General features: G+C 44.4%; 2 protein-coding genes across 2 annotated transcripts; one reads left to right on the top strand and one right to left on the bottom strand.

Moving 5' to 3' along the window:
• Positions 1–4,310: 4,310 nt before the first annotated feature.
• On the bottom strand, positions 4,311–12,475 carry Coa5 (cytochrome c oxidase assembly factor 5). Its single transcript, XM_006980446.4, has 3 exons — positions 12,241–12,475; positions 10,670–10,753; positions 4,311–7,855 (listed from the first exon to the last, which is right to left on the bottom strand). The coding sequence occupies exons 1-3, from the start codon at positions 12,337–12,339 to the stop codon at positions 7,814–7,816; spliced, it is 225 nt and encodes a 74-aa protein (XP_006980508.1). The 5' UTR covers positions 12,340–12,475; the 3' UTR covers positions 4,311–7,813.
• Positions 12,476–12,538: 63 nt separating this feature from the next.
• Positions 12,539–21,181, top strand: Unc50 (unc-50 inner nuclear membrane RNA binding protein). The gene is made up of 6 exons (XM_006980445.4): positions 12,539–12,679; positions 13,719–14,002; positions 15,043–15,163; positions 19,105–19,244; positions 19,322–19,423; positions 20,864–21,181. Exons 2-6 carry the CDS (start codon positions 13,723–13,725, stop codon positions 20,998–21,000), a joined length of 780 nt encoding a protein of 259 aa, XP_006980507.2. The 5' UTR covers positions 12,539–12,679; positions 13,719–13,722; the 3' UTR covers positions 21,001–21,181.
• Positions 21,182–25,958: the final 4,777 nt, after the last annotated feature.

Here is a 25,958-nt window from a genome sequence, read left to right as displayed (position 1 = left end):
TCACTTCAGAAAGAAAGTCCTCTAAATATTTTCACCATTTAATTTTTTTTTTTTTTTTTTTTTTTTTTTTTTTTTTTGGTTTTTCGAGACAGGGTTTCTCTGTGTAGCTTTGCGCCTTTCCTGAGACTCACTTGGTAGTCCAGGCTGGCCTCGAACTCACAGAGATCCGCCTGCCTCTGCCTCCCGAGTGCTGGGATTAAAGGCGTGCGCCACCACCGCCCGGCTATCACCATTTAATTTTTTAATAGTTGATAATTCGTTAGTTTTATAATTTATTAAATTTGTGAATATATTTTATTCATTTTTATTTATAAAAGGCTTATTTCAGGCTGGAGAGATGGCTCAGTGGTTAAGAGGATCCAGGTTCAATTCCCAGCACCCACATGGCAGCTCACAACTGTTTGTATCTCCAGTTCCATGGAATCTGCATTGGTGAAATTATTAAAGCCACTCCACGTAGTTAAAAGGGAGGTTTATTTTGTGAAGTAACTTACAAGTGAATGGATAGTTTACAGGGTCTGGGAAAGGTGTGCGCAGTCCGGCGGTGTTCTCTGGAGAACTCTGCTCGGTCTACCTCCAGCGTCCAGGGTCCAGGAGCCAAGAGAGCAGGCACATCCGGATCTCAGGTCTTCAGGGTCCTCCCTTGGCCCCGCCTTGTAGGTGTGACAGTTACCGAAGCCTCAATGGAAGAGAATTAGAATCTTTAAGACAATGGTCCCTTTTATTGGTTTCCTTCTGTCCCACACCAGAGGGCTCTTCTGATATGGGAACTGAAGAATCTCTCAACCTTCTCTTTTAGCAATATGTTTGGGTTTAGAGAAGGAGTGAGCCAATTCCATCTCCAAAGCCAGCTTGGTTTATAATTGAATTGGAACCACAACTTTTCTAGATTGAAAGAGATATAGATGTTAGGCAGTGAGAGTTTACCCTGTGTAGATTGGTACCAATAGATTCTTTCTTTCTGCTGTAGACATCTGGATATCCAAAGCCTTATGATTTCTGGAAGATGGGTATTTCCAGTATCCTGGAAAGACAAAAACAGAACCCTACCTCTCTTGCAAGGGACTCCAGATTTCTCATGGAATCATGGAACTTTTTATGTTCTTTTGAAACACATGATTCCATAGACCTTATCTTATCAGTTAATGATAATCTTTCTTCCATATCTAGTGTCTGAGTAGCCACAACTTCACTCTGGAGAGTTAGTATTCTATCCATTAAATATTCATATTTGTTATCAATAAAATCAATTTTGGGTACAAGCCTGTTTTGTAAATCCTGGTTAGCAGATTCCAGAGAGAGAATCTTTTTCTGTAAGCCTTCATTGCTATCTTTTAAAGCAGATTCCAGAGAGAGAATCTTTTTCTGTAAGCCTTCATTGCTAGCTTTTAAAGCCTGTAAATCCTGGTTAGCAGATTCCAGAGAGAGAATCTTTTTCTGTAAGCCTTCATTGCTATCTTTTAAAGCCTGTATCGGTCCCAATAATGACTCATCTTTGTTCTCATTATTAAACCAGTATTTGAACACTGTGTGAATTATTATGATGAATGCCAAAATGGTACAGGCCAGATATGCCTTAGGAAGGTCATATATTTCCAGGAAAATGTCATTCATCATACAGGCAAAAAGGTTTTTAAATTCTTGTGAGGTAATGTTGTCAGCCATATTACAAGAATTACTCAAAATTTGTTAGTCAATTTTAAAGTGTAAAATTATCAAGTACTTTTACTTGATAAGACGCTAGTTTGCCTATCTTACCTTTCCGTGGTTTTGGGGGTGTAGTAGCGCTTTTCAGCCAGCAGGCGGCGTTGGTAGAGCTCCAAAGCAGGTCTTGTTGAATGCCTTGGCTGGCCTCAGAGTGAGCACAGGCAGGAAGCGGTGGTAGGCAGTTGTTTTGGTGACTCCCTGGAGCTTCAGGGACTGGAGAGTTCCAGGCCACTCTAAGCCCCTCTCTGCCTCTGCAGACAATAGGTCTGCCAGCAGGCTGGACTCCAAGCCCTCTCTGTGCCTCCGTAGGATGCTGCCACCGCTGCCGCCGCCACTGGGGACAGTGCCTTGTCTATTTTAACTAGGTGAACCTGTGGAAACCTCGGGCTGGGGGGAGCCGGCGTTCACGGAGGAGGAGGAACGCCTCACTCACAGTGGTTTGGCTGGTCTGGGGGCTAAACTTGCGGAACTGAGACCGGATTAGCTCCTTTTTAGCAATGGAACCGTGTAGGTTTTTCCTGGTTTTCCGGAGCTCTGCAGGCGGTACCCTGCAGCTTCAGTGCCCGCCAGCCAGCCGGGGAGGAAGCTGAGGGTGGGAGCCACCCAGGCCTTTGGAATTTGCCTCACGTGAGCGCCAGATATTGGTGAAATTATTAAGGCCACTCCACGTAGTTAAAAGGGAGGTTTACTTTGTGGGGTAACTCACAAGTGAAGGAATAGGTAACGGTCTGGGAAAGGTGTAGCGCAGTCTGGCGGTGTTCTCTGGAGAACTCTGCTCGGTTTACCTCCAGCGTCCAGGGTCCAGGAACCAAGAACCAAGAGAGCAGGCACATCCGGATCTCGGGTCTTCAGGGTCCTCCCTTGGCCCCGCCTTGTAGGCGTGACAGTTACCAAAGCCTCAATGGGGGTTGGAACTTCCAGGTCAAAGCTGGGATGGCTACCCACTACAAATCCAGCACCCTCACCCAGACATACCTGCAGCCAAAACACCAATGAACATAAAATAAAGACAAATCATTTGGGGCTGGGAATTTAGCTCAGTGGTAGAGCGCTGGCCTAGCAAGAGCAAGGCCCTGGGTTCGGTCCTCAGCTCCGAATTAAACAAACAAACAAAAAACCTTACTTACTTTTTTAAGACTATATCATGTGTATTCAGTCAGTCTTGCCATTTACCTTTGCATTTGTAAGGGCAAGTGTCATTCTTGCAGTAAAGGAGCTACTGAGAAGTTAACTGGATGACGGGCCAAGATGGCTCAACAGTAAAAGCACTTCTCACGAAGCCTGGCACTGAGTTTGATCCCTGGAATCCACAAGGTAAAGGCGAACTCCCTCTGGTCTCTACATGTGAACATGCACTCACCTGGGAATACACGTGTGTGCGCGCACACACACTTAATAAATGGTGAATCTATAGTGTTGAATTCTTCTTGTCTGCAATATGTTGCCTTTCTTTCCTTGTAACCGTCGGTTATTTTAGATGCAACAGCAGAGGCCAGATTCACCAAGTCAGAGGGCAAACCTGGGAGCACAGTGAGTTTCTCCTGGGGTGGTGATGAAACACCATGACCAAAAGCAAAGTGGGAGAGGAAACAGTTTATTTCGCTTACATTTCTGTAGCCAGGGCAGGAACCTGGAGGCAGGAGCTGATGCAGAGGCCATGGCGGAGTGCTGCTTACTGGCTTGCTCATCATGGCTTGCTCAGCTGCTTTCTTATAAGAACCCAGGACCACCAGCCCAGGGATGGCTCCACCCACAATGGGCTGGGCCCTCCTCCATTAATCACTAATTAAGAAAATGTCCTATAGCTGAATCTTATGGGGGCTTTTTCTCAGTTGAGGCTCCTTCCTTTCAGATGACTCTAGCTTGTGTCAAGTTGACATCAGCCACCACGATATCTGATCAACATGATAGGGGTCAAGATGAGGGGTACACGATGACTTTATAGTCATCTGATGACAAAAGCATCTCACCTCCTCTCCTCTGTACTGGCTATATTTAATAATGAAAAGTAACTGTTTAAAGCTCAACACCCAGTGAAACACCTGTTAAGGAAATTGAGAAAACTGGACCAAAAAGATGGCTCAGTGAGTGTATGTGCTTGTCACCAAGCACAATGGCCTGAATTTGCCTCGGGGACACATGTGGTGAAAGGAGATCTGACTCCCACGGCTTGCCCTCTGACCTCTACATGTGTGCTATTATTGCATGCACACACACACACACACACACACACACACACACACACACACACCCCACCGCCCAATAAATGTTAAAGAAAAAAAATTGACAAAACTCTAACATCAAAGAACAAAATGCTTAAGAATAAACAATCAAAAAGGAGAAAATGTAATACACTGAAAACTTTACATTTTTGCTGTGATTAGACACCAATAAATGAAAAGTATCTTGTGGACTGGAGGAGTTCATCATGCTCAGATGTCAGTGCATCCAGGTGTCCCGGAAGTTAAATGCATTTCCTATTCAAATGCCAATAGCATTTTTTTTCAAGAGATGGGGGGAAAATCCATCCTGAAATATAGACTCTCAAAGGATTCCATATACCCAAAATAATAATCTTGAAAAAGAACAAAGATGGACTCATCTTCTGATTTGAAATTTTATTATAATATTCCAGTAGTCAAGAGTGGCACTGGCGTGAAGACAGAAGCCAAGAGAGACTGGGGCTTAGAAACAGCCCTACCCTATATGTATGGCAGGATGTTTTCCCACCAAGGGCAATGTGGAAAGCTAAATTATCTACATTCAAAGAATGGAAAGTCAAACCCTTAATTTACATCACACACAAAGATGAACTCAAAGTCAATCAAAAGGCAAAGCTAAAAGCTACAACTAAAACCCCCAAAGCAAGCTCTATATAATTAGCTCCACTGGGTCGGGTAGTACTTTTGTGAATATGACTACCAAAAACTCAACCAGGGTCAACAACCCACTGTTAATAGGCAAAGGATCTAAAAAGATTTCTTCAAACAATATATAAAGGCTGACAAGCATATAAAACAGGTAACTTCCCTAGTCAGGGAAATGCCAAACAGAGCCAGCCACTGATCGACTTCACACACATCAATGGCCACTAAAAAAGAATAGGAACTAAACTGACAAGGCCAGGGGACAGTTATAATAATCCTCATGTGCTACTGAGAGGAATATAAAATAGTGTGGCTGCTACAGAAAGTGTAGCAGTGCCTCAGAATCAAAATAGAATTACTGTACTTCACAGACTACTGGGTATACACTAAAACTGAAAGCGGGGTCCCAGGGATATCTATATACATGTTCACAGCAATAGTCAGGAGCTCAAAGGTGGAAACCACCGAGGTATCCACGGCTGAGAAAATAGATAAGGTAAAGGACACACAAGTACTAGAATACTATTTGGCTTTACAAAGGAAATACATGATACATAATAGCTAAACCTTGACGGTATTTTGCTACATGAAATAAGTCAGTCCCCATCCCATCCCTGAAAAAAAAAAACCCACATGTTGAGATTGCATCCGTACCAGGCACTTAGGGTACTCATATTCAGAAACAGGAAACAATGGTGATTACTATAGAGCGAGAATGCCAAGGGTAGGGTAGGGCGGGACGACCTGACAGTGGCTGGGAGTTACTTGATGTACACTTTACATCTTGTGAGGTGAATGAAGGCGAATTCTGCTGCAGACTAACGGCACTGCAGTGTGAATGCACTAAACACTACTGACCTATATATACACTTTAAGATGCTAAGTTTGTTATTTATAATAATAATTTGAAATATGGCTCAAATGAAAGTGTTTAAAATTATTTTGAAAGGAAGCACAGGCCTACAGCTAAGAGGTAAAATTATAAAACTCTTCAAAGAAGATAAAGGACTAAGTTTCTGTAAGTCTGGGTTAGGAATGGTTTCTTAGAGCACACTGAAAGAAAAAAAATGTAATTTACCCCAATTAAAACTATTCTTCAAACCAAGCATGGTAGCTTGTGCCTGTCAACTCAGCATTTGGGAAGTGAAGCAGTCAATCTGCTTGCTCCAAGTTCAAGGTTTCATTCAACTTCATAAGTTCCAGGCAAGCCTGGGCTAAGACCCAGTCTCAAAAACACATAAAGGCAACACATAAAAATAAAAAGTGTGCTTCAAAGAGTATCAAGAGATTGAAAAAGAGAAACCACAAGTTGAGAAAAAAAAATAATGCCAATTATCTTTAAAGGACTTGTATCTACAATAAAAAAAAAAAATCTTACAGGGCAATGAAAAGATAAACCAATTGAAAACCAAACTGAAGACTGAAATAAACATTTCTGCAAAGGCAACATACAGATGGCCAATGAACACATGAAACATGCTCAGATTAGACATCAGAGAAATGCAAACCAAGATCCCAATGAATGCCTCCTCATAACAGGCTGTCAGCAGTGTGAACAGTTGATGGCGTGGATACTGGAACCCAGTTACTTTGAGAGTATGAAATGGTGGTAAAACCACTGTAGAAAATGATAAATTGAGGCTGTCATACAACCTGCAATTCCACTCCAAGTCAAGTATTAACTGAAACGTGTTGAACTTTTTCACGGATGGTCATAGCATTAGTCCAAAGCCCTAAAGCAGAAACAGCTCAGAGCTCATTAGCTGATGCATGGATAAAGCAGCATGGCCTATGTCTACTATGGAATACTCTTTTAGCAGTGTTGAATTACAGATTGATGCTACATGAACAAACCTGTTAAACTTGGCAACAGAAGTCAGAAAGGACCACACCTAACAACTCCACTTAATCTAACATGAAATAGACAGTCCCATAGACACACACACTACTGGCGGTTGAGGGCAGAAAGAAAAGAGGGAATGAGGACACTGTGCAAGAGTGTGAGTTTCTAGAAGTGATGGAAATTCTGGAATTATCATGGTGACTGCTGCATTCTCTATGAATACATTAATAATTGAAGGTTCAATTTTGTATCGTGAATTTCTCCAAAAAAAGCTATCTCTAAACAAAAAGGCTTTTGTACAAACGTATTTCACAGTTTCTAATCAGAATTACTTTCAATTAAAATTGAAGCACTTGTGGGAAGTGTAGCTCAGTTGTAGAGCACTTGCCTAGCATGTAGAAGGCATGATCTCCACACTGCAGACAGACACACACCAAGTTTGGTACATAGACAGCAGGACTAAAGGGAGCATCATTTCCCACTCCTATGGAGGGCAGTACATGGGCAGACCTCAGCGGTATCCTGGGGCATCCTCACAGCTTCAGAACTTTTAAAACAGCAAGTGAACTACACAATCCCTGACTGCGTTAGCCCCAGTGAACTACGCGATGCTAGAGAAACTACAACTGTTGAATGCCCAAACTCCAACGGAAATGTAGTTTCCTGATGGCTTCCTACTGTGTTAAGTGATCACAATTAATAATCACAACTCGCAACGGTCCAGCCACTTCCTGTCTTTGATACTTGCTATCTGGAGTGAACAGCTGTGTTTCATTTGCTACAAGCCCAGTGTTTAGGGATGAGGCCCACAACTCATCCAAAGAGACTGTGAATGGAGTAGGTACAGCACATGAGACCAGTATCTAGCCATGATCACAAAGGTCGGAGCAGGAGCATGACCCAGAGGAAAACCACAGTGCTTTAGTAGGGTGTGATCTGTGGGCCCACACTCTGTTTTGAGCCACACAGATCTTGAGGATGTGGACTTTGGCTGACATTATTATCCCATTATGAGGAGAGGGCTAAATTAAATTGAAACCAAGAAACAACAGGTTCTGTATTACTAATTGTGTTAGTCGCATTATGGCCTCCTGGATGCACACACTGTGTAATCTGATTGAAGAGTCATCCTTGAACATAACCTTTCCATTAGGCAACTCCCGTAACATTAAATTCTTAGCCCATACTTGTTCAATCAAATGTATCTTCTATAAATGACTTCATATGACAGAATCATTCAGAAACAGCATTTGTCCATTTCCTCTAGTGTTCTCTGGAGGGAAAACCTGGTCCAGATGTCAAGCAGATGCAGCCGCTACTCTACTTCCTTTTGGCTCTTTTCCATCAAGGACCAGAGAAAATCCAGGGTGATTTTCATCTTGCTTTTAACATGTTATCAATATCCTTTTCTTCCTCTGAATCTTGATCTGGTATCCAACTGAAAACAAGCATACATACATTCAATCACATCTGGAATAATAATTTAATCAAACACAATTCTGGTAAGAAATGTGAGTAACTTTATAAAAGAAGCAAACTAGCTTCCAGAAAAATCAAAAATTTGACTGAGCATGCGGTTTATGGCTAGAGCCAGCATTCGGATGGCCAAGGCAGAAAACGTGAGAGCACAAGGCTAGCTGGGGCTACCTAGTAAGACCTTGTACTAACAAAAGAAAAAGTGCAAAGCCAGGAAGAAAATTAATGAAAGGGGCATTACAAACAAAAGAAACCCCAGTTCTTCCTATGGGCCAACAAAGACTTGCTCCTGTAAGACTGAAATTTCATTTACCTTTTTGTTTTAACTATACTCAATGAATGTTCTACCAAGCCTACCAAGTACATCTGTAAATTCAAATGTACTTGAAATTTTTAAACAGCAACTGAAAACATTAATGACACAGGATCATGGTATTAAAAATCCTTGAGTTCCTTCCTCCTAGACTGACCCCAAGTTCTTTGACTTAAGCCTATCAATGGAGCCACTTCCTGAAGTCACAGATGGAGAAAAGGGTCTGAAGTCAGTGTAAGGCAGAATTTCCAAGTCAATATAGCTGTTCAAAACTCCACAGGAAGGAATTATTTTGGAGATAGGCCCTATCAGTGAGTCCAACAGAACAGACAGCTGTTTATTTGAGCACAGGCTGAAGCAGCTGAGAGCCTTTTTTAAATATATAAATTATATATTTCTCTGTACTATGCATTGAAGTCAAGGCCTCACACAGGCCAGGCCAGCACTCTACTACTGAGCTACATCTCTAGTCCTCTTTTATACACTTTTTCAGACAGGCTCTCACTAAGCTCTCCAGGCTGGCCCTGAATTCACTCTATAGCCCATCAAGGCCTTAAACTTACTGTCCTCCTGCCTCCATCTATTCCAATAGCTGGTATCACAGTTCTGCACCACTCAGCCTGATTGAGAGTCCTATTTTCCAAAAACAAATCAAACATGGGAATAACACTGGAATGGTTCAACCAACCCATCTTACTGCCTCTCTAGACTCATGCTCTGAAACAGTAGGAATTAACCACATGACTTAAATGCATGTTCCCAGCCCAAACACTCCATCAGCTAAGTGTGACATGATGCACTTGGGAAGACTCATAGTCATAGTCTTAGAGGAACAATATAAGAACCACTGTCTGCTCCAGGTACAAATATGAGGGAAGGTCTGCCTTTTACTGTTATTCATCAAGACACTGACATTTTAAATTCAAAATTATAGCTAGGTGTGGTGGTGCACACCTTTAATCCCAGCACTTGGAGACAGAGGCAGGCAGATCTCTGTGAGGCCAGTCTGGTCTACAAAATGAGTTCCAGGACAACCAGAACTGTGACACAGAGAAACCTTGTCTCGCAAAACAACAAAAAAAATTCAAAACTATTAAAATTACTCAGAAGTGGCCATGCCTGTCAGAAATCCAGTAGGCTGCCCACAGACCTCCTCCGCTCTTTCTGTTCCCCCAGACATAACTCCTCAACCCCATCCCTAGTGCTGCACTTGCCCCCACGTCTGTGGATCCCACAGACCATCCCCTCCTAACCTCCCACACCTCACATGTTGCTGCATCCCAGCCTCCAACACCAACAGGCCTTCCCTGTGAACACACCAGCTGAGCAGAGCAGTAAAACAGGCAACATACAGCCATCACTCTCTCCGAAAATCCAGAGAATCCAAGGAACAAAACACCCACCTGACAAAGGCAAACCCAGAACTCAGTACCTAGACCTATAATTATCCCAAACCCAGATGGCTAGACACCAGCATAAGAACACAAAACAGCCAGGGCAATATGTCTCCACTGGAGCCCAGCTATCCGAGCACAGCAGGCCCTGAATATTCCAGCATAGCTGAAGCACACGGAAAAGACCTTAACACCAACTCTAAGAAGACGACAGAGTCTGGAGAGCTGGCTCAGCAGTTAAGAGCACTGGCTGCTCTTCCAGAGGTCCTGAGTTCAATTCCCAGCAACTCAACCATCTGTAATGGGATCTGATGCCCTCTTCTGTCATATGTCTATATGACGGAGCACTAATACAAAGAAAAAAAAAAAAAAAAGGAAAATGACAGAGGCCCTTAAAGAGGAAATGAATAAATCCCTTAAAGAAATCCAGGAAAACACAAACAAATAATTGGAGGAAATGAATATTCTTTAAAGAAAACTAAACAGTTGAAGGAAATGAATAAAACTGTTCAAGACCTGAAAATGCAAATAGAAACAATAAAGAAAACACAAACTGAGGCAATTCTGGAAATGAAAAATTTAGGAATTTGAAAAGAACTACAGAGGCAAGTTTCACCAACAGAATACCAGAGATGAAAGAGAGAATCTCCGGCATTGAAGCTACAAAAAAAAAAGAAATGGATACATCGGTCAAAGAAAATGTTAAATCTAAAAAATTCCTGACATAAAACATCCAGGAAATCTGGACACTGTGAAAAGACCAAACCTAGGAATAATAGGAATAGAGGAAAGAGAAGAAACCCAGCTCAAAGGCCAAGAAAATATAGTCAACAAAACCATAGAAGGAAATTTTCCTAACCTAAAAGAAATGTCTGTAAAGGTAAAGAAGCATACATAACACCAGATAGATTGGACCAGGGGCTTTTGTGAATGGACTCACGTTTATCACTGGATTCCAAACACTATCATCCAAACCATATCACTTCAGCCAATTTATGATTATTAAAGCATTCACATTTAATTCTACATATAGTTAACAAAAAGCTTTCCAAAATTGTTAATCACTTACCATTGATCTTTTACACTCAAAAAACGAATACTGCAAAGCTCTGCAGTGTCCTTCCTTCAAACACTGCCGTGGGGATTTTCCTTCCTGTGACACACAAACCAATATGAGTATCTGGGAAATTGTCCCACAAAGCACAAGACAACTATTCTTCTGAAAGAAGCTCTTAAAAATATTTAATTTCTTTTTAATAACCTTGATGAAGAAAAACAAATGTGAAGATTATTAAATAATTGGGTACTCTGAGTCTCAGTTTTTAAATTTTGTGTGTATAAGTGTTTGCCTGCATGTACAAATGGGCACCACATGCAGACCTGGAACCATGAAGGTCAGAAGAGGGTACCAGATCCCATGGAACTGGAGTTTTATGTGATTATGCACCCACATATGGGTGCTAGGAACCAAACCCCGGTCCTCGGTAGGAGCAACAAGTGCTCTTAACCCACTGAGCCATCTGTCTTTCCAGCCCCCAGAGTCTGAGACGTTCAGAACACATCATTAATGTTTAAATAAGCCTTCCCGTGGATGAGAACTATGAATTGGATGCCTTAAAATGAGACCCTTTCAGTACTGGTTCTAACAGTACATAAATGTTAGAGGGGCTGGAGAAATAGCTAAGTGAATCAATTGCTTGCTGTGTATGAGGTCTCCAGTTCAGCACCCACATAAAAAGCTGGGCCCATATGGTGGCAGGTGCTCATAATCCTTGAACTGCATCGTGGAGACAAGCAGATGTGGTAGTCTAGCCAGTCGGGTTCAGTGACACACCTTATCTCAAATAATAAAGTGGAGGGGCTAGAGAGGTTGAGTCAGCGGGCAAGAGAGCTTGCTCTTCTGAGGTCAAGATCTGTAAGTGTTCTGTCGATGAAGACACACAAGAAAACCCTGGTGAGTTCCCTCTGGCTGTTCCAACTTTTCTGGCTTCCCAGGAGTAATAAAACCTTAAGAAGTCTATCTCTAAGTTGGTTCCGAACCTTACCCCCACCCCACCCCCTTCTCCTCACTAGCCCCCACGGGACCTTACATTCTTATCGTCGGGGTTCATAGTTACTACCCTGAGTTTTTCTGAGTCCCCATAGTTCCTCGACCGTCTCCCATGGCAGCACACAAAATACAGGCTTATGCTGAATTCCTCCCAGAATGCAACAGTGTGGGGCTCAAGGACAAACTACGGCACGCCGTAGGACCACATTAACTTCCATATTCTAGAAGCCAAGGGACTAAAAATCTCCACCACAGATCCAAGTAGCCACACGGAGCAGGTACAGACCTCGACAGCGCCCCTTGGAGTGGGAGTCTCTGGTGGCTGGTGCCCAAAACTGGGCAGAGTGCCAGCACTCGGGAAATCACTTCTTGGACTGAGATGGCTTTACTGTTTACAAAAACCCCGAGACGGGGCGATGCATTAGTTATCTCCCATTAAACCCCAGAGGGAACTGAGGGATCAAGAGATCGTTCTGAAGAAGTCCGGAGCTCATGCTGCGACCTCCACCCCCATCCCCACCCCCACCCCGCGACGTGACCGCCCCGACAGGCCGCCAGTCTTGGCGACGCTCTTTCCAGGGACGCGCTACCTGGAGCACACAGGCCGACTGCAGCAGACACGCGCCCAGGTCCTCCTTCACGCCCGCGCACGCGCCGCCCTCCGGCTTGTCCTCGTAATACCGGGGCATGACGGCGCCCTGCCGCCCTCACAAGCCCGGATCGCCGTCCTCAGCCACCCGGGAGCGCCCCGGCGGGCGGGCGAGCGGGCGGGAGCCACGCCCACGGCCAGGGTCGAGGGTAAGACAAGGGCCTCAACCACTTCCGGCGGGCCCCCAATCCAGGCGCCGAGTCTTGAGGGTGTTGTGCGCAGGCGTGGCGGAAGTGTGTGCCTGTGACGTCAACATGGGGCGCCGCGCAAATGCGGGCTACGTAGCGGTCGGGGAAGTAGCCCCAGCGGCGCCTGGGCTCGGCTGCCGAGCGAAGGTGGCAGAAGTCCTGGGCCCAGGGCGAGGCAGCACGGGCCTCCAGGTGAGGCCTGCTCTGTGGGAGCGGGGGTTGCCATTCGTGCTGACGGCCGTTTCCGCGGCCAGCTCGTGACCTGGCTGGCGTCTCGGCGGCCGGGTTAGGGACAAGCTGGCGGCCGGCAGCTCCAGCCCTCGGCCCGCCGTGGGTAATACCAAAGACGCCCAGTCACGTTGGAGTTGCAGAAATAGGGCCGTTTTTTATTCTAAGCAGGTCTGGAATTTTACACGGGAGCCCCACACCCAGGTGCCCTTACGTTGCTTGTTCTTCGCTCAGATGTCACTGAGCCGTCTGTTTTTAGTTGACAGCGGACCCGCAGGCTTAGTTAGGGTAATGGAGAACTGCGGGCGGGCGGGGCGGGGCGCCGAGGTGTGCTGGCACCTGCGGACGGGGAGGCTGAACCCAGGGTGGGGCAGTGACCGGTGCTCATTTAGCTTCGGACTAGTTGGACCGGCCCCTCCGCGCTGTTGTCCATCCTACCCATCTATTCTGGGAGTAAAACCACCAAGGGCTGGAATTGGCTTCTTTTTTATGTCACATTCTGAATAACCAGAAGCTTGCTGGCGGTCGGTGATGGGCTTGTAGGAATAAAGCTGTGTGTTTTACCTTTTCAGTAACATTGCGTTCAGCTTAAAGGAAGTTTTTTGTGGTTGCTGTTTTGTTTTCAATCTTGGCCATTAAAAACATGAAATTTTGAGTCAGAGTTCCAGTCTTTGTTCTGTGTCCATGAGGAGGTCGCTTCATCCTCCTTGTGCTTTTTCCTCATTAGCTAACACAGCTGTCAAAGGCTTGACTGAGGTGAAGGGTGGAAAACCGTGGACTCCAGATGAACGGTTTCAGGTGGTGCAGAAGAGCGTGGTACTGCCCTTGATGGAAGTGCAGTTAACACTTGCCAGCCCCTAGAGAAGCCCCCTGAGCCAATCCATTGCTTCTGGCCCCCAGACCTTCCTGAAGGTAGCAGGAGAAAATGCACTCTGAAGAGGAGTGCTGGTAGCCAGACAGTTCTTAAGGTTACATCTAAGAGAAGTGTTTTTATTCCATCCAGGAAGATGCTACCAAGTACTTCAGTGGGTTCTTCAATGCAAGGGAATGGAGTCTTGAATTCCAGGGATGCAGCGAGACACACAGCTGGAGCAAAACGCTACAAGTACCTCAGAAGGCTTTTTCGATTCCGGCAGATGGACTTTGAGTTTGCCGCATGGCAGATGCTCTACCTATTCACTTCCCCACAGAGGGTTTATAGAAACTTCCATTATCGGAAGCAAACAAAGGATCAGTGGGCCAGAGATGACCCTGCTTTCTTGGTCCTCTTAAGTGTCTGGCTCTGTGGTGAGTGTGTGTTAGTTTACAAGCACTATAGTTGAGAAACAAATGGGTATTTCAGAAGAAACTTATTTAGAGTGTCTTTTGTGATAATGTATTATGGGTTCTAATTTGAGGGTATTTGAAGCTGTCTCTCCACTCCCCAATCCCAAAAACCTTAAAAAGCTGGCAGGAAAGTAATGTTCTTCCTGGTTCAGGCCGTAACACACAAGCCAGAGTTAACTCCTGTATTGGGACATTGAAAAGTAGGGGACAGGATTTACTCCATAGTTGTTGTGTGTGTGTGTGTGTGTGTGTGTGTGTGTGTGTGTGTGTGTGTGTGTGTGTGTGTTTTGGAGACAGGTTCTAGATGTGTAGGCCAGGCTGGCCTTGAACTCAAGATCCTCTTAACTCATCCTCTTGAGTGCTGGCATTAACATGCATATGCCACCACACTCACTGGCTTTAAAAAAAAAAAAAAAAAAAAAAACAATGTGTGCAAAGAAATGTTAGAATGGGAAATTACATTTCATAATGGGGCAAATCTGTGAGGCTGGAAGAATGTAGTGGTTTTATTTTGTTTTGTTGGCAGGGGGAAAGGCAGGGTATTAGTAGGTCTAGGGATAGAAACCAGGGACTTAAACATGCCAGTCAAATGCTACACAGAGCTACACCCTCAGCTTTCAGAGTAGGAGTACTGAAGGTACTGATTTGTACTTGAAGAACCACCTTCAAGTTCTCCTGTACATCAAGGAAGCATCCCAGTCAACTCTAGGGTGTTGAAGTGTGTAAGTGCTTTCCACATTTAACTGGGTTTACAAATGAGTGGAGTGCCTTCTGCACAGGTGCTATTCGGAATACCCAGCCTGTCATGGTAAACTAGTGCAGGAGGCTGTTCCTCTGCCTGTACTCAGAGCTGGCGTTTATTTCTGTATCATCGCATATTACACATCTTGAGGGTTTTATTTCCTTGTCCACATACAGCACTACACTTTGGCATATGGATGCCAGGGACTGTGTCTTATATCCTAGAGCCTAACGGTGAATCTTGTAACTCTTTATTTCAGTGTCCACCATAGGATTTGGTTTTGTGCTTGACATGGGATTTTTTGAGACAATAAAGCTGCTCCTGTGGGTTGTATTCATAGATTGCGTAGGTGTTGGCCTTCTGATATCAACTTTAATGTGGTAAGTACCATAACTTGTTTTTTGTATACTGCTGGGCCTCTGTTTACTTCAGTGGTACAGTAGCTAATGGAAATTCAAATAGAGTAGCGGAAGTAGTCAGATTGACTGCCAAGATTATTGTAACTTGGCCTCTTGTGTTTATACTAGATCAGAAAATACTTTAATGGGTGCTTATTGTCACTGTAGCAAAGCCCAGAATGGTTACATCCGGTTAAATCCTAAGTTTTCAAGATGATCACATACGATTCTGCTTCTGTCTGGTTAGCTGTTTTCTGCATGTGCCAGTGGATACCGCTTCCAGCTGCATAAGCTCTTTGGCAGTGTTTAGACCCATTTATGTCTGGAGGGTTATCCTTTGGACTTTTACTTTGCCATTAAGTCATTTGTGTTTGAGAAGGGTTTTGTTTTTAATGTAGCTCCTTCCTGATGAGAAGAAAGCCCATCCAGAGGTCTTCAAAGGCCCTCAGCCTGCTTCTTTCTGTCTGGGGTTGAGCAACAGTGTTTGGTGTTCAGCTTCTCACTTCTCTTACAGAGAATGCTCCTGTGTGGTTGGCTTCCAGGGTAAAAGGTAGTGGATGTAATAAGTGGACTACGTAGAGAGTGAAGATTGAGGAGGAAGCAGAGAAAACTTGATGGACTATTTTACTCTCAGATGGAGGTCCACATGCTGTCAGTCATTTTTTAGTCTCCTTTATAAGTTGGAGTTGTTTCACTAGATGTTGTTAGGGGTAGTTGGGATGATAGCCCTTGATACCTAGATGAGTGTTCAGTATATGGTAGCTATTACTATTTTAAACAAAATGCCAAGGCTGTAACCTCTGAAATCAACCTTTTATTTTCCTTTGTAACTTGATTTTATGGTTACTGGATAATGAATGCTGTTATGTATCATTACTGGCCTAAGCTGAATACTGCTGATATAAATCAGATACTCATTGTCAAGCAACTTGCAGGGGAAATATGTAAAGCTTCCAAGAACAGTTTCTTGCAAGTGTTCTATGAGTACAGTGATTCTGGATGGGCACAAGGCAGCCTGGAGGTGATTACCTTTGGTTTGTGTCTTTTCATAGTTTGGTCATGTAGACTCACTGTGTTATTTGTGAGAACACAGATGCCATAAACCTGTGAGGAGCTGGAAGTAGAAACAATGGCATCCCCTCAAAGCACATTGCAAAGGTGTCATAGGAACCAACACCAGGCTGTTTTAGGAGAGATACAAGACACTTGATTCCTGGTTCCGGAGGCAAGGTTATGTGCAGCATCATGGTAGGTCTGGGGACAGGTGACACTAAATGGCTGTGAGGAAATGAGACTTAAAAAATAGCCTTGATGGAATTCAGAAGGAAAAAAAAAATAGGCTTTTATGTTCATGACTGCAAGTGTGGGTGGAGGGAAGAAGAGAAATGGAGAGCTAGGACGCTGAGAATGAAGCAAATCTGTTCACACTGTTGAAAGTCTTCAACACGGCAGAGAAGTAGAGAAGCCGGCTCAAGTGAGAGAAGGGGATGCCAGAACAAATGACGTGGGAGGAGGAGGAGAAGAGATTTAGAGCTTCCTGTGCTAACAGGATGTGATGGCTAGGAAGTTCGGGCTTCGGAGACTGTGTGGTAAATGCCGCTGAAGCACTCTGCACTGGCCATACCGAGTCAGGGAGCTGGTGGATGTTCACTGGAGAAGGTGGCAGGGAACAGGAAAGCAGAGGACTGGAAACCTCCAGACAGTAGTCTGGCCTGAGATGTGGCTGTCTTGGAGGTGGGAGAGAGCAGCCGGTTAATTGCCTTGGTCTTCTCTAGGAAGGAATTTCTGTCCTATTTAAGGGGTGCACGGAGGTGCAGCAGAGGGTAGTGATTACATAAAAGAACTTCTGGGGAGTGAGCTGCAGACTGCCTACAATTCCTTTATCAGTCATAACTATTTTTAAATTTTATAATTTATGAAGTTCTGGGTGATAATTTGATTTATATATAAAATGATCAAATCAAGGTAATTAGCTTTTACCCCACACATTTACAACTTATTGATGTTGGGAACCTTTGAAGTCCTAGCTCTTGTAAAATGTCTAGCACCACTGTGCTGTGAGCATTAGAACGCCTTGCTTCTATTGTGATAGTCACAGTCCGGCCTCCGTCACCCCTACTTTCTTAGCATCTGGTGTCCATGATTCCATTTCCTGTTACTCTGAGATCAGGTGTCTTTGTTGATTTTATCTTTCCTTTCCTTGCTTTTTTCACTGCCTTTTGTGAAACTGAATGGGACATATTCTTGGCTAAAACAGTGTCTGGTGAGTTAGTTTGTCCAAGTGAAGCACTATTGTTTTGACTTTTTGATAACTAAGTATAGGCTGTTTATTATATTCTGCCATGTTTCTCTTGTTGTGCTGTTTAAGTTAGGGACTCACACTATAGTCCAGGCTAGTCTAGAACTTACCATGTAGCCCAAGCTGGCTTTAAACTAAAAATTGTCATGCCTTCACCACCTGCATGCTGGAATTACAAGCATTCACCACCACAACCCGCCCTGTGTTCTGTATTCAATATGTAAGACATTAAATTGAATTAAAATACAGTGACATGGACTCACCAGGTAAAGCACTTGCCCAGTTTAATCCCTAGGATTCACGTGTTAGAACTAACTCCACAGAGTTGTTCTCAGACTTCATGCTCTCCCCTCCCTAAATAAACGTTGTAATAATAAAAAATCGTGTTTAAAATCCACTAACATGAGCCGGGCGTTGGTGGCGCACGCCTTTAACCCCAGCACTCGGGAGGCAGAGCCAGGCGGATCTCTGTGAGTTCGAGGCCAGCCTGGTCTACCAAGTCAGCTCCAGGAAAGGCGCAAAGCTACACAGAGAAACCCTGTCTCGAAAAACCAAAAAAAAAAAATAAATAAATAAAATAAAATCCACTAACATGAAAAGGACATTGTCACAGATGTTTATGGAACAAAGGTCTTTTTCATTGAGGGTTTGGACCTGATGCTTTTCTGGTAGGTCAGGCTGTAGAACAGTGATGCAGCATGCACACACCATTCTGTCTGGGGCACCACTAGCCAGCAGCCCCTTGCCCTTGTTCCCTCCTATTTCCCTCACTTTTAATGGGAAAGGCAGTTGATACAAGTCTTGACCGTGAGTATTTACTGGGTTTTTTGTTTAGCTGGTTGTTTTGGATGATGTCATCATTTTGGTGATGTCATTTAGGCCCATGGCTTTCATTATCATCTACACACTACCTTAGACCTTTCAACTACAGGCTTTGTATACAGCTTAATCCATGTTGGTAATTAAGCACATTTATCATAGCTAATCCCAGTCCCCAATCTTGCCCTCTCCTTCCTTCTCAGAACCACTTTCGGTGCCATCAGCCTGTCCTTGGCTGATAGTATTGCTGTCTTCCTCCTTGTTCAGGGCAAGACTGTTGTGGCTTCACCTTCAACATCACCTCCACTGTTACGTGATGCTAGTGACAGGCTATGGTCTTCTCCTCTTGTCTGTTGACTCTGCTCTCTGATTGGCCACCAAGGAGACCTTATCAAAACATTTCTTGCATCTTGAACCTGGCTTCTTTTACCATGAGTTTTTTTTTTTGAGAAGTCACAAAGTAGCCACAGGCACCCGAAGAGCGATTTCCTCTGCATTTGCTTTGATTAGCTACCTGCTCTATTCCTTCCTTCTTCCAGGCACACACAGGCCTTCAGCTGTGACCAGCATCAGCAGTGCCTTGCTTCTTCACCTAAATGTTGAGATTTAAAAATCGCACCTCAGGTTTGCACCTCTGCCGTTCTCCATAGCACCATGTCAGGCTTCTCCCACTAAAGGGAAGGCAGAGACACTGGCCTGTTTCACTGCTCCTTCTATAGAACTTGGGTAACGTGTGGCACCCCGAAGGTGGTTGGTACTGAGAGAACAAGTACATTGTGTGAGAAGTTCTCATTTTGCTCTCCAGGTTCATCTCCAACAAGTATCTAGTGAAACGCCAGAGCAGAGACTATGATGTGGAGTGGGGGTATGCCTTTGATGTACATCTGAATGCATTTTATCCGCTCCTAGTCATTTTGCATTTTATCCAGCTCTTTTTCATCAACCGTAAGTATTTGTTTCTCAAATGTTCTCAAGGTTCTTATTGTGTGAAGAGACTCACTATATGCATTTTTTTCTGGCAGATGTTATCCTCACAGATACATTTATTGGATATTTAGTTGGAAATACCTTGTGGTTGATTGCGGTTGGCTATTACATCTATGTAACCTTCCTGGGATACAGTGGTAAGTTACTTTGGTGGTTTAAGAATGTAACAGGGAAGGGAATAGACATTAGCAGTGGATTTACAAGGCATTGACAAACACTGTGGTTCATTCCATATGATCATCACTATCCACAAGCAGAGTGGCATGTAACATTTGTTATAACCTTAAAGGAGCTATTCTAACTCACTGTTTCCGAGTTACAGGCGGAAGTCCCTGACTATTCTTTCTTTCCTTGTGTGGATTCAGGCTCTGTGTTATTAACCATGGGCTAGAGAGGAAAAGGCATGGGCTCATGGTTAAAAACCTTTCTTTGGTTCTGTAGATGATCCTAGGGTCTGCTGATCCCAGGCCATATTTGCAAACTTATTGCTCAATCTGTTATTTTTCCTAATGTGAATGAAGAATACTCTTAGGCTGGGAGTGAGTGGAGTTCAGTAGAAAACCTGCCTACTGTGGGCAAGGTCCCATGTTCAACCCCAGAATCCCCATTGCTGAAGTCTACAGATCTCAAGATTGATCTCACAGAACCATCCACAGTATGGTTTGTTTAGCTCTTTTTTGCTGCTTTGGATGACTGGGACCTTACTGTAAATAGAAACAGCTCTTACCTCTGACGGTTCCTCACCCCATGACCAGTTTCCCAGGGATCACTTCATCTTCCACTTGCCTTTCTTGGGGATTAGGGTTTTTCTAGGAAATGTTCACATTATCCTGACAGTGTTGTAACGCATGGCACTGAAGCACTGGTTCTCTTAGTGCCTAACGGTTGTTGAGTATTGTCTCTAAGAAGTGCATGTGGGGAACTGGTTCAATTCCCAGCAAGCGCATGGTGACTTGGCTATCTATAATGAGATAATCTGGTGTCCTCTTCCGCCGTGCAGGCAGAAGAACACTGTATACATAATGAATCTTTAGTGTTTAGTTTAGTGTTGTGTTTAGTGCCTTAGCTCTTCCCCAAAGGTGGAGTTACTGATTGTAGCTCAGTTTGAGTTGTGTTGCTTTTGCAGTGGAAACACTACAGTGCCTCAAAGTGATTTTGTCCCATGTGGTGTCAGTCAGTGTATAAAATGCATAAGGAGATCCATTACCTTGCATACTAAGACCCCTAGGGTATCTGTCTAGATCAGCGGTTCTCATGGGTTATGACCCCTTTGGAGGTCTCATCGGACATCCTGCATATCAGATATTTATGACTCATAACAGTAGCAAAATTAGTTATGAAACAGCAACAGAATAGTTTTATGGTTGAGAGTCACAACGTGAGAAACTGTGTTAAAGGGCCGTAGCATTAGGAAGGTTGAGAACCACTGGAAGTGGTTTCCCAGCGACGCTAACTGAGAGGTGTCTAGTTCTGCGAGCAGCAGCATGGTCCTATTCGAATGTGTCCCTCCTCTGCCCGCGGTTGAAGAGTCTTCTTTCAGCATGTTCACGTCACTTCTGTCCTTGTTTCCTTTCCAGCACTGCCGTTTCTGAAAAGCACAGTCATCCTGCTCTACCCATTCGCTCCTCTGGTCGTGCTGTATGGACTGTCGCTGGCCCTGGGCTGGAACTTTACCCACACGCTGTGTTCCTTCTACAAGTACAGAGTGAAGTGAGAAGTGACCACAGCAGTGGAGCGCAACTATCAGGTGTTGGGGAAGGGACAAGTTCTTGTAAAATCTGTAAATTCTTTGTAGATACCAAGTTTACAAATTTGAGGTGATACTAACACTATTGTCTAGACCATTCCTTAAGACTAATTAAATGTACATTTCTAATAAATATTTTTAAACTAAAGCATGTAATTGTTTCCTTAACCTGAAGCTACATATAAAATATCAAGGGCACAGTAAGAGGTAGATGTCACACACCATCTTGTTGGCAAGATGGACAGACTCACCTTCATAAGCTTATTCAGCCCGTTCCCTGTGCGTATATGGCCGTGAATACCTGTAGAGATGACAGCCACTGTCTTAGCCAGGGTGCCATGTTTCCCTTTTAAAGATTCAAAAGGAACCAGCAACTAGTTGAAAAACAGATTAAGTAAACACCATAGTAATAGCGCTTAAAAAAAAAAAAAAAACCTGTGTACATTTATTCAGTTTGAGCCATTTTTATTAGAAGGAATCTTGATTCAACATGGCTTTTCAAACTTCTTTATTTCAAATACACATAGACAGTTATAGCACAGAGACCATTATGAAAGGCACAGTCAACAGGACATTATTGGGTTTCAACAGAACATTAATAGCAAACTTGAAAATAAATAATCTAATCTGCCTTTAAAAATCCAGCAGGTCCCTCAAATATTACTGCAGCTATGAACTGTTCAGCCCATGAAGACACTGCGAGCAAAGTATGTACACTACATTGAAAGAGGAGGAGAAAAAGAACCTGGTACAGCTTAGCAAAGAGGTTCCTTGGGCTGCTCTGAGAAACACCCCCAATGCAAAGACAGCCTTTCTGGAGGAAGTGCTCCAGCTGAGCCGTTTTCCACTCCACTGGGGTTAACATGACGGTGAGGCTTAGTGGACTCTACACTGAGGAGTCTGCTGCCAGCACTCCGGACAGTATTGTCCCCAGCAGCCTTTGAATGGCTCAGACCCTGCAGCTTCAGGTTTTACCCAAGCTGGAGCAAACACAGCATTTCCAATAAAATGCTGAGAAAGCTAAGGACCCCCACGCTTTCATTCTGGGACCAAGTGCTAATTGCTAGTTCAACTGGACTAGCAGCAGCAGCCAAAGCAAGTGGCCTCCTTAGCATCCACAAGCTGTCCCTACAATGAGCCAGCTGTTCGTTGAGAGCAGCTGGAGCCCCACTGCATATCCCACCATGCTCACAGTGGGCGTGGCTCCCTACACGCATGCCCCCCCCCACCCAACTCAGGTTACTGTCCGACACTGGGCACACGGGCACACGCTGCCTGTAGTGTGTTCCTGCTGCTTATTCTCGCAGGAGCTGCTTTAGGTAGTGCAAACACTCAGAAAGGGAGTATTTCAGAAACAAGGCTTCATTTAGCTAGTGGTGGTACAGGGGCACGGGAAACAAAATCCTTGGTTTGGCTTTTTTGTAGGGTTTTTTTTGTTTTGTTTTTTTTGGTTTTTATTTTTTTTGGTCTTTGTAAAAGACTGGTCATCTTTTTAGCATTGTATGTTCACATGCATTAAATTGAGCATATTTAGCATAGCATATATCTGTTAAGATTAATCATTTAAATCCTCACAACTATCAAAGTTTAAATTTTACAGGCTATAAGTGTTGTTACGTAGCTTGGGAATGCCCTTTTCTAGAAAAGGGCTGAGCTGGGACTTAAGATCCCTTACCATATGAAGATGACGACAACACAAGGCTGTGAGACCTGACAGTGGTTAACCTTCAACTCCTTTAGTTCTGTTCGTTTCCCTTCAAGGCTACGGCAGTATGATAAAAAAAAAAAATAAGCACAAATGAGTGAACCAAATAAAAATAAACTTCGCTAGCAATGAATGGCTTGGAATCGGAAGTATTTTGGAAAGCATCTAAATACAAAGCCTTGGTTGGTACATCCAGGGTTTATGCTGTGCTAGCTAGCTACTGAACTAAGTGATTTTTAAAAATTACTTACGAGAGCCTAAGCTCTAGCAGGTATGTTCAGCCCATGGCCCAGGACAGCAATGAATGGCACAATACAAAATTGTAAACTTAAAGGTTTTTAACATTTCCCTTTTCTGTTTGTATAACTGGACGGTGTTGTTCTCGAGTGTGAACTCTAGATGACAGCGCCATGCTGCGGGGTCAGAAGGCTGGGCCCGCCTGGGAGTGAATGTACAGGCAGGGATTTTTCTCCTTTTCAATCTGATCTAAAATACCAAGGTTCATCCCTCTTTCAAGTGCTTCTGACAGGCCCAAAGTCAGTGCACTTTAACCTCATCTAGGAGAAAAAGATGCTCCCACACCCACAGTCTCATCCTGGCAGCTGTTTCCCAAACCACGAATACAAATCTAACCTGTAGTGGAGATGGGGGTCTCTGGCACAGAACATTCCAGCTGAGAGCCAGGAATGAGACTTGCTAGGAATGAGTTTACTCTGTATGTCTATCAAAGAATATCAACAAGTGGGGCGTGGTGATGCACATCAGCACTTGAGAGGCAGAACTGGGAGCACAGAAGTTCAAGGCCAGCCTGGGGTGCAAGGTGAGACCCTGTCTGAAAAAAAAAAAAAAGTAACCTACTGCAGGCAATCAAATATGAAGTCTTCTCAGAACTGTCTGAAGTTCCTTTTCTGTTGCTTGTTACAAAACACCACACATCTAGCCACTGAGAGCACCACCATTATTATCTCACTGTTGTGCAAGGCTTCCCCGGGCTGTCTTACACAGCGGCAGTCAAGGTGCTTGCCAGGCTGGCCTCTCATCTGGAGATGTCCATTTCCAAGCCTGGGTAAGTGTGGGGGTAAAGTTGTCTGGAAAAAACGGCAGCTCCTACTTCCTCAGCTGGGAACAAGCTTCCAATCATTAAGGCAGGCCACCTGCAGTCCTTCCGGGTGCCCCTTCCATGCGATGGTGTTTCAGAGTTCTGTTACTGCTTTCTCCCTCACTTCCACTAGCCTGACACGGCTCAGACGATTGGATCGGTCACCCACAGATCACTTCCCTTTTGCTAAGTAACAAGACATGACCCTGGATCATGGTCGCAGCTCTTGCTACACTGAGAAGGGGAGGATATTCTACAAGGTCATGGGAGGAGTCATTCTTAGAATCCTGCATACCACAAATACAGACTATTAACTGGGATGACCACCTGAACATACTCTTTCCACATAGCCACACTTTTTGAAGAATAGCACTGTTGAGAACTTTATTTTTCATGAGTATGAAAGACTAAAAAGAACTCTAGTCTACCACTTTCCTGACAGCTCTTTGAAATTTCAAAAACCACTGAGAACCTTTGTTCAAACACACCCTAATGGATGCATACACACACACACATACACACATCTAGACTACAAGCTAAATTACCCATCTGGATTTGCTCTTTCTCATGCTTCTTAACCAAACATATCTCTTGACACTGATACAATGCATGCTGGGAAAAATGGTAACACCGAGCCAGGCAATCTTGGCCTTCTCACCAAAATACGCACCTTTACCTGGACTATGATGAATCCACAGGTCTACTTTCAATCACAGCAGCAGGATGCATTACTCCTTCTTTCTAGAATGTTCATATTTACACTCAACACCACAGTGGCTGGCTCCCACCATGATGACAATGTACCATATTTCTCAGATACAATATGGTGGCTGCTGGCCACATGTGACCACTGAGCTTGTGGCCACAGAACTCAGCTTCAACAGCTGCCATGTGCTTTGTGCCTTCTGTAGGGGCCAGCACTACTCTGGAGTCTAATTTATCTGAAATACATACCAGATGCCAAGCACGGCCTACTTTACAGAATTAGTACTGCCTTTGGCACTTTTTCCGTTCACTATTCAGGGGCAAGTGGGTTGGTGGCCTCTGAGGTATCATGTGGACACCTTGCAGTCCTAGGCACTCTGGCTTCCCCTCCTCTGAGCTTCCCTCTCACCACCCTCCAGGGCTCCCGCGAAAACTTCCGGCCTGGGGAAAGCACATCTGCTTCAATTGTCTAGTGCTGTACTGGGCACAAAGGAGAAAGCGACGGACACTGAGGGTCAGATGAGCACCTGCTGTGGTGGAAGACGGGAGAGCTGGCCTCCAGAGCATGGAGTGTGTCCGAGAACACACACCACAAAGGGAAACTAGACACAGAGTGCGTGTGTGTGCGCCCAGGCATGGCAAGGATGGCAGGCAAACAGAGCTAAGAGAGAAATGACCCAGGTGCCAACAGAGCCTGCCCAGGCCCAGACATGTTCTAGGCACTGGGAACAAGCTCATGGAGAAAAGCGAGAGATTCCCTGAATGAAGGAGAAGACTTGGCTACAAAGGTCCCTAGTAGCAAGAGGGACAAGTGGAGTTGGAGTGAGAAGATGTGCACAAAGAGCCATGGAGGGCCATTCAAATGGTGGCGGGGGTTACACTGGTCTCGCTGGATTTTCAACCAGAGCCCCTGGTGCCCATCCGCGTGGTCTCCCCATCTGTGAAGCTGCTGCTTTAGCGGTCACTTAGTGTTGGAGATAATGCTCAAATTTTATAATGAAAAGGTATTCCTCTTTTCAAAGGAATTTGCTTGTGTCTTAGGAAATGGGCTTAAGAAATCAGAGAAGAAAATAAAAAGTTGAAGGAAATGAGAGGGAAATTTACAAAACCCCAAGAAAAACGTCAGCTGGGCTTTGACACAGAGCACAGTAGTATTTAAAAATCTATATTTTCCCAGTCAGAACACGGCATGCAAAATAGCTGTTTAGTGCTATGTGTCCCATCCACTAGGGCAACTAAGAAAGCTCCAGGCTGGAGACCACCAGCTAGGACCTCCCACAGCTCCAGGCCTCTACCATATCTGCTGGACATCTGCAGCCCCTGGATTACCAGAGTAGACTGGCTCAGCCTTCCTAACTGTAAAGCAGTTTCACGAGCTGGTCCTGTATGGGACTGCAGGGTAAGGAGGCATAAGCA

Source organism: Peromyscus maniculatus, chromosome 21 (assembly GCF_049852395.1).
Source record: "Peromyscus maniculatus bairdii isolate BWxNUB_F1_BW_parent chromosome 21, HU_Pman_BW_mat_3.1, whole genome shotgun sequence".
Taxonomy (NCBI): Eukaryota; Metazoa; Chordata; class Mammalia; order Rodentia; family Cricetidae; genus Peromyscus; species Peromyscus maniculatus.
The sequence above is the reverse complement of the archived record's forward strand: the minus strand, read 5'-3'. Positions and strand labels throughout refer to the sequence as shown.

Excerpts from the sequence above, each read along its gene's own strand:
- Coa5 (XM_006980446.4), bottom strand. The coding sequence starts at position 12,339 with ATGCCCCGGTATTACGAGGACAAGCCGGAGGGCGGCGCGTGCGCGGGC. Across the intron at positions 10,754-12,240 it reads AGTCGGCCTGTGTGCTCCAG|GAAGGAAAATCCCCACGGCA; the intron begins GTAGCGCGTCCC and ends TGTGTGTCACAG. Across the intron at positions 7,856-10,669 it reads TTGAGTGTAAAAGATCAATG|TTGGATACCAGATCAAGATT; the intron begins GTAAGTGATTAA and ends GCTTGTTTTCAG.
- Unc50 (XM_006980445.4), top strand. The coding sequence starts at position 13,723 with ATGCTACCAAGTACTTCAGTGGGTTCTTCAATGCAAGGGAATGGAGTC. Across the intron at positions 15,164-19,104 it reads CTGATATCAACTTTAATGTG|GTTCATCTCCAACAAGTATC; the intron begins GTAAGTACCATA and ends TTTGCTCTCCAG. Across the intron at positions 19,424-20,863 it reads AACCTTCCTGGGATACAGTG|CACTGCCGTTTCTGAAAAGC; the intron begins GTAAGTTACTTT and ends TTTCCTTTCCAG.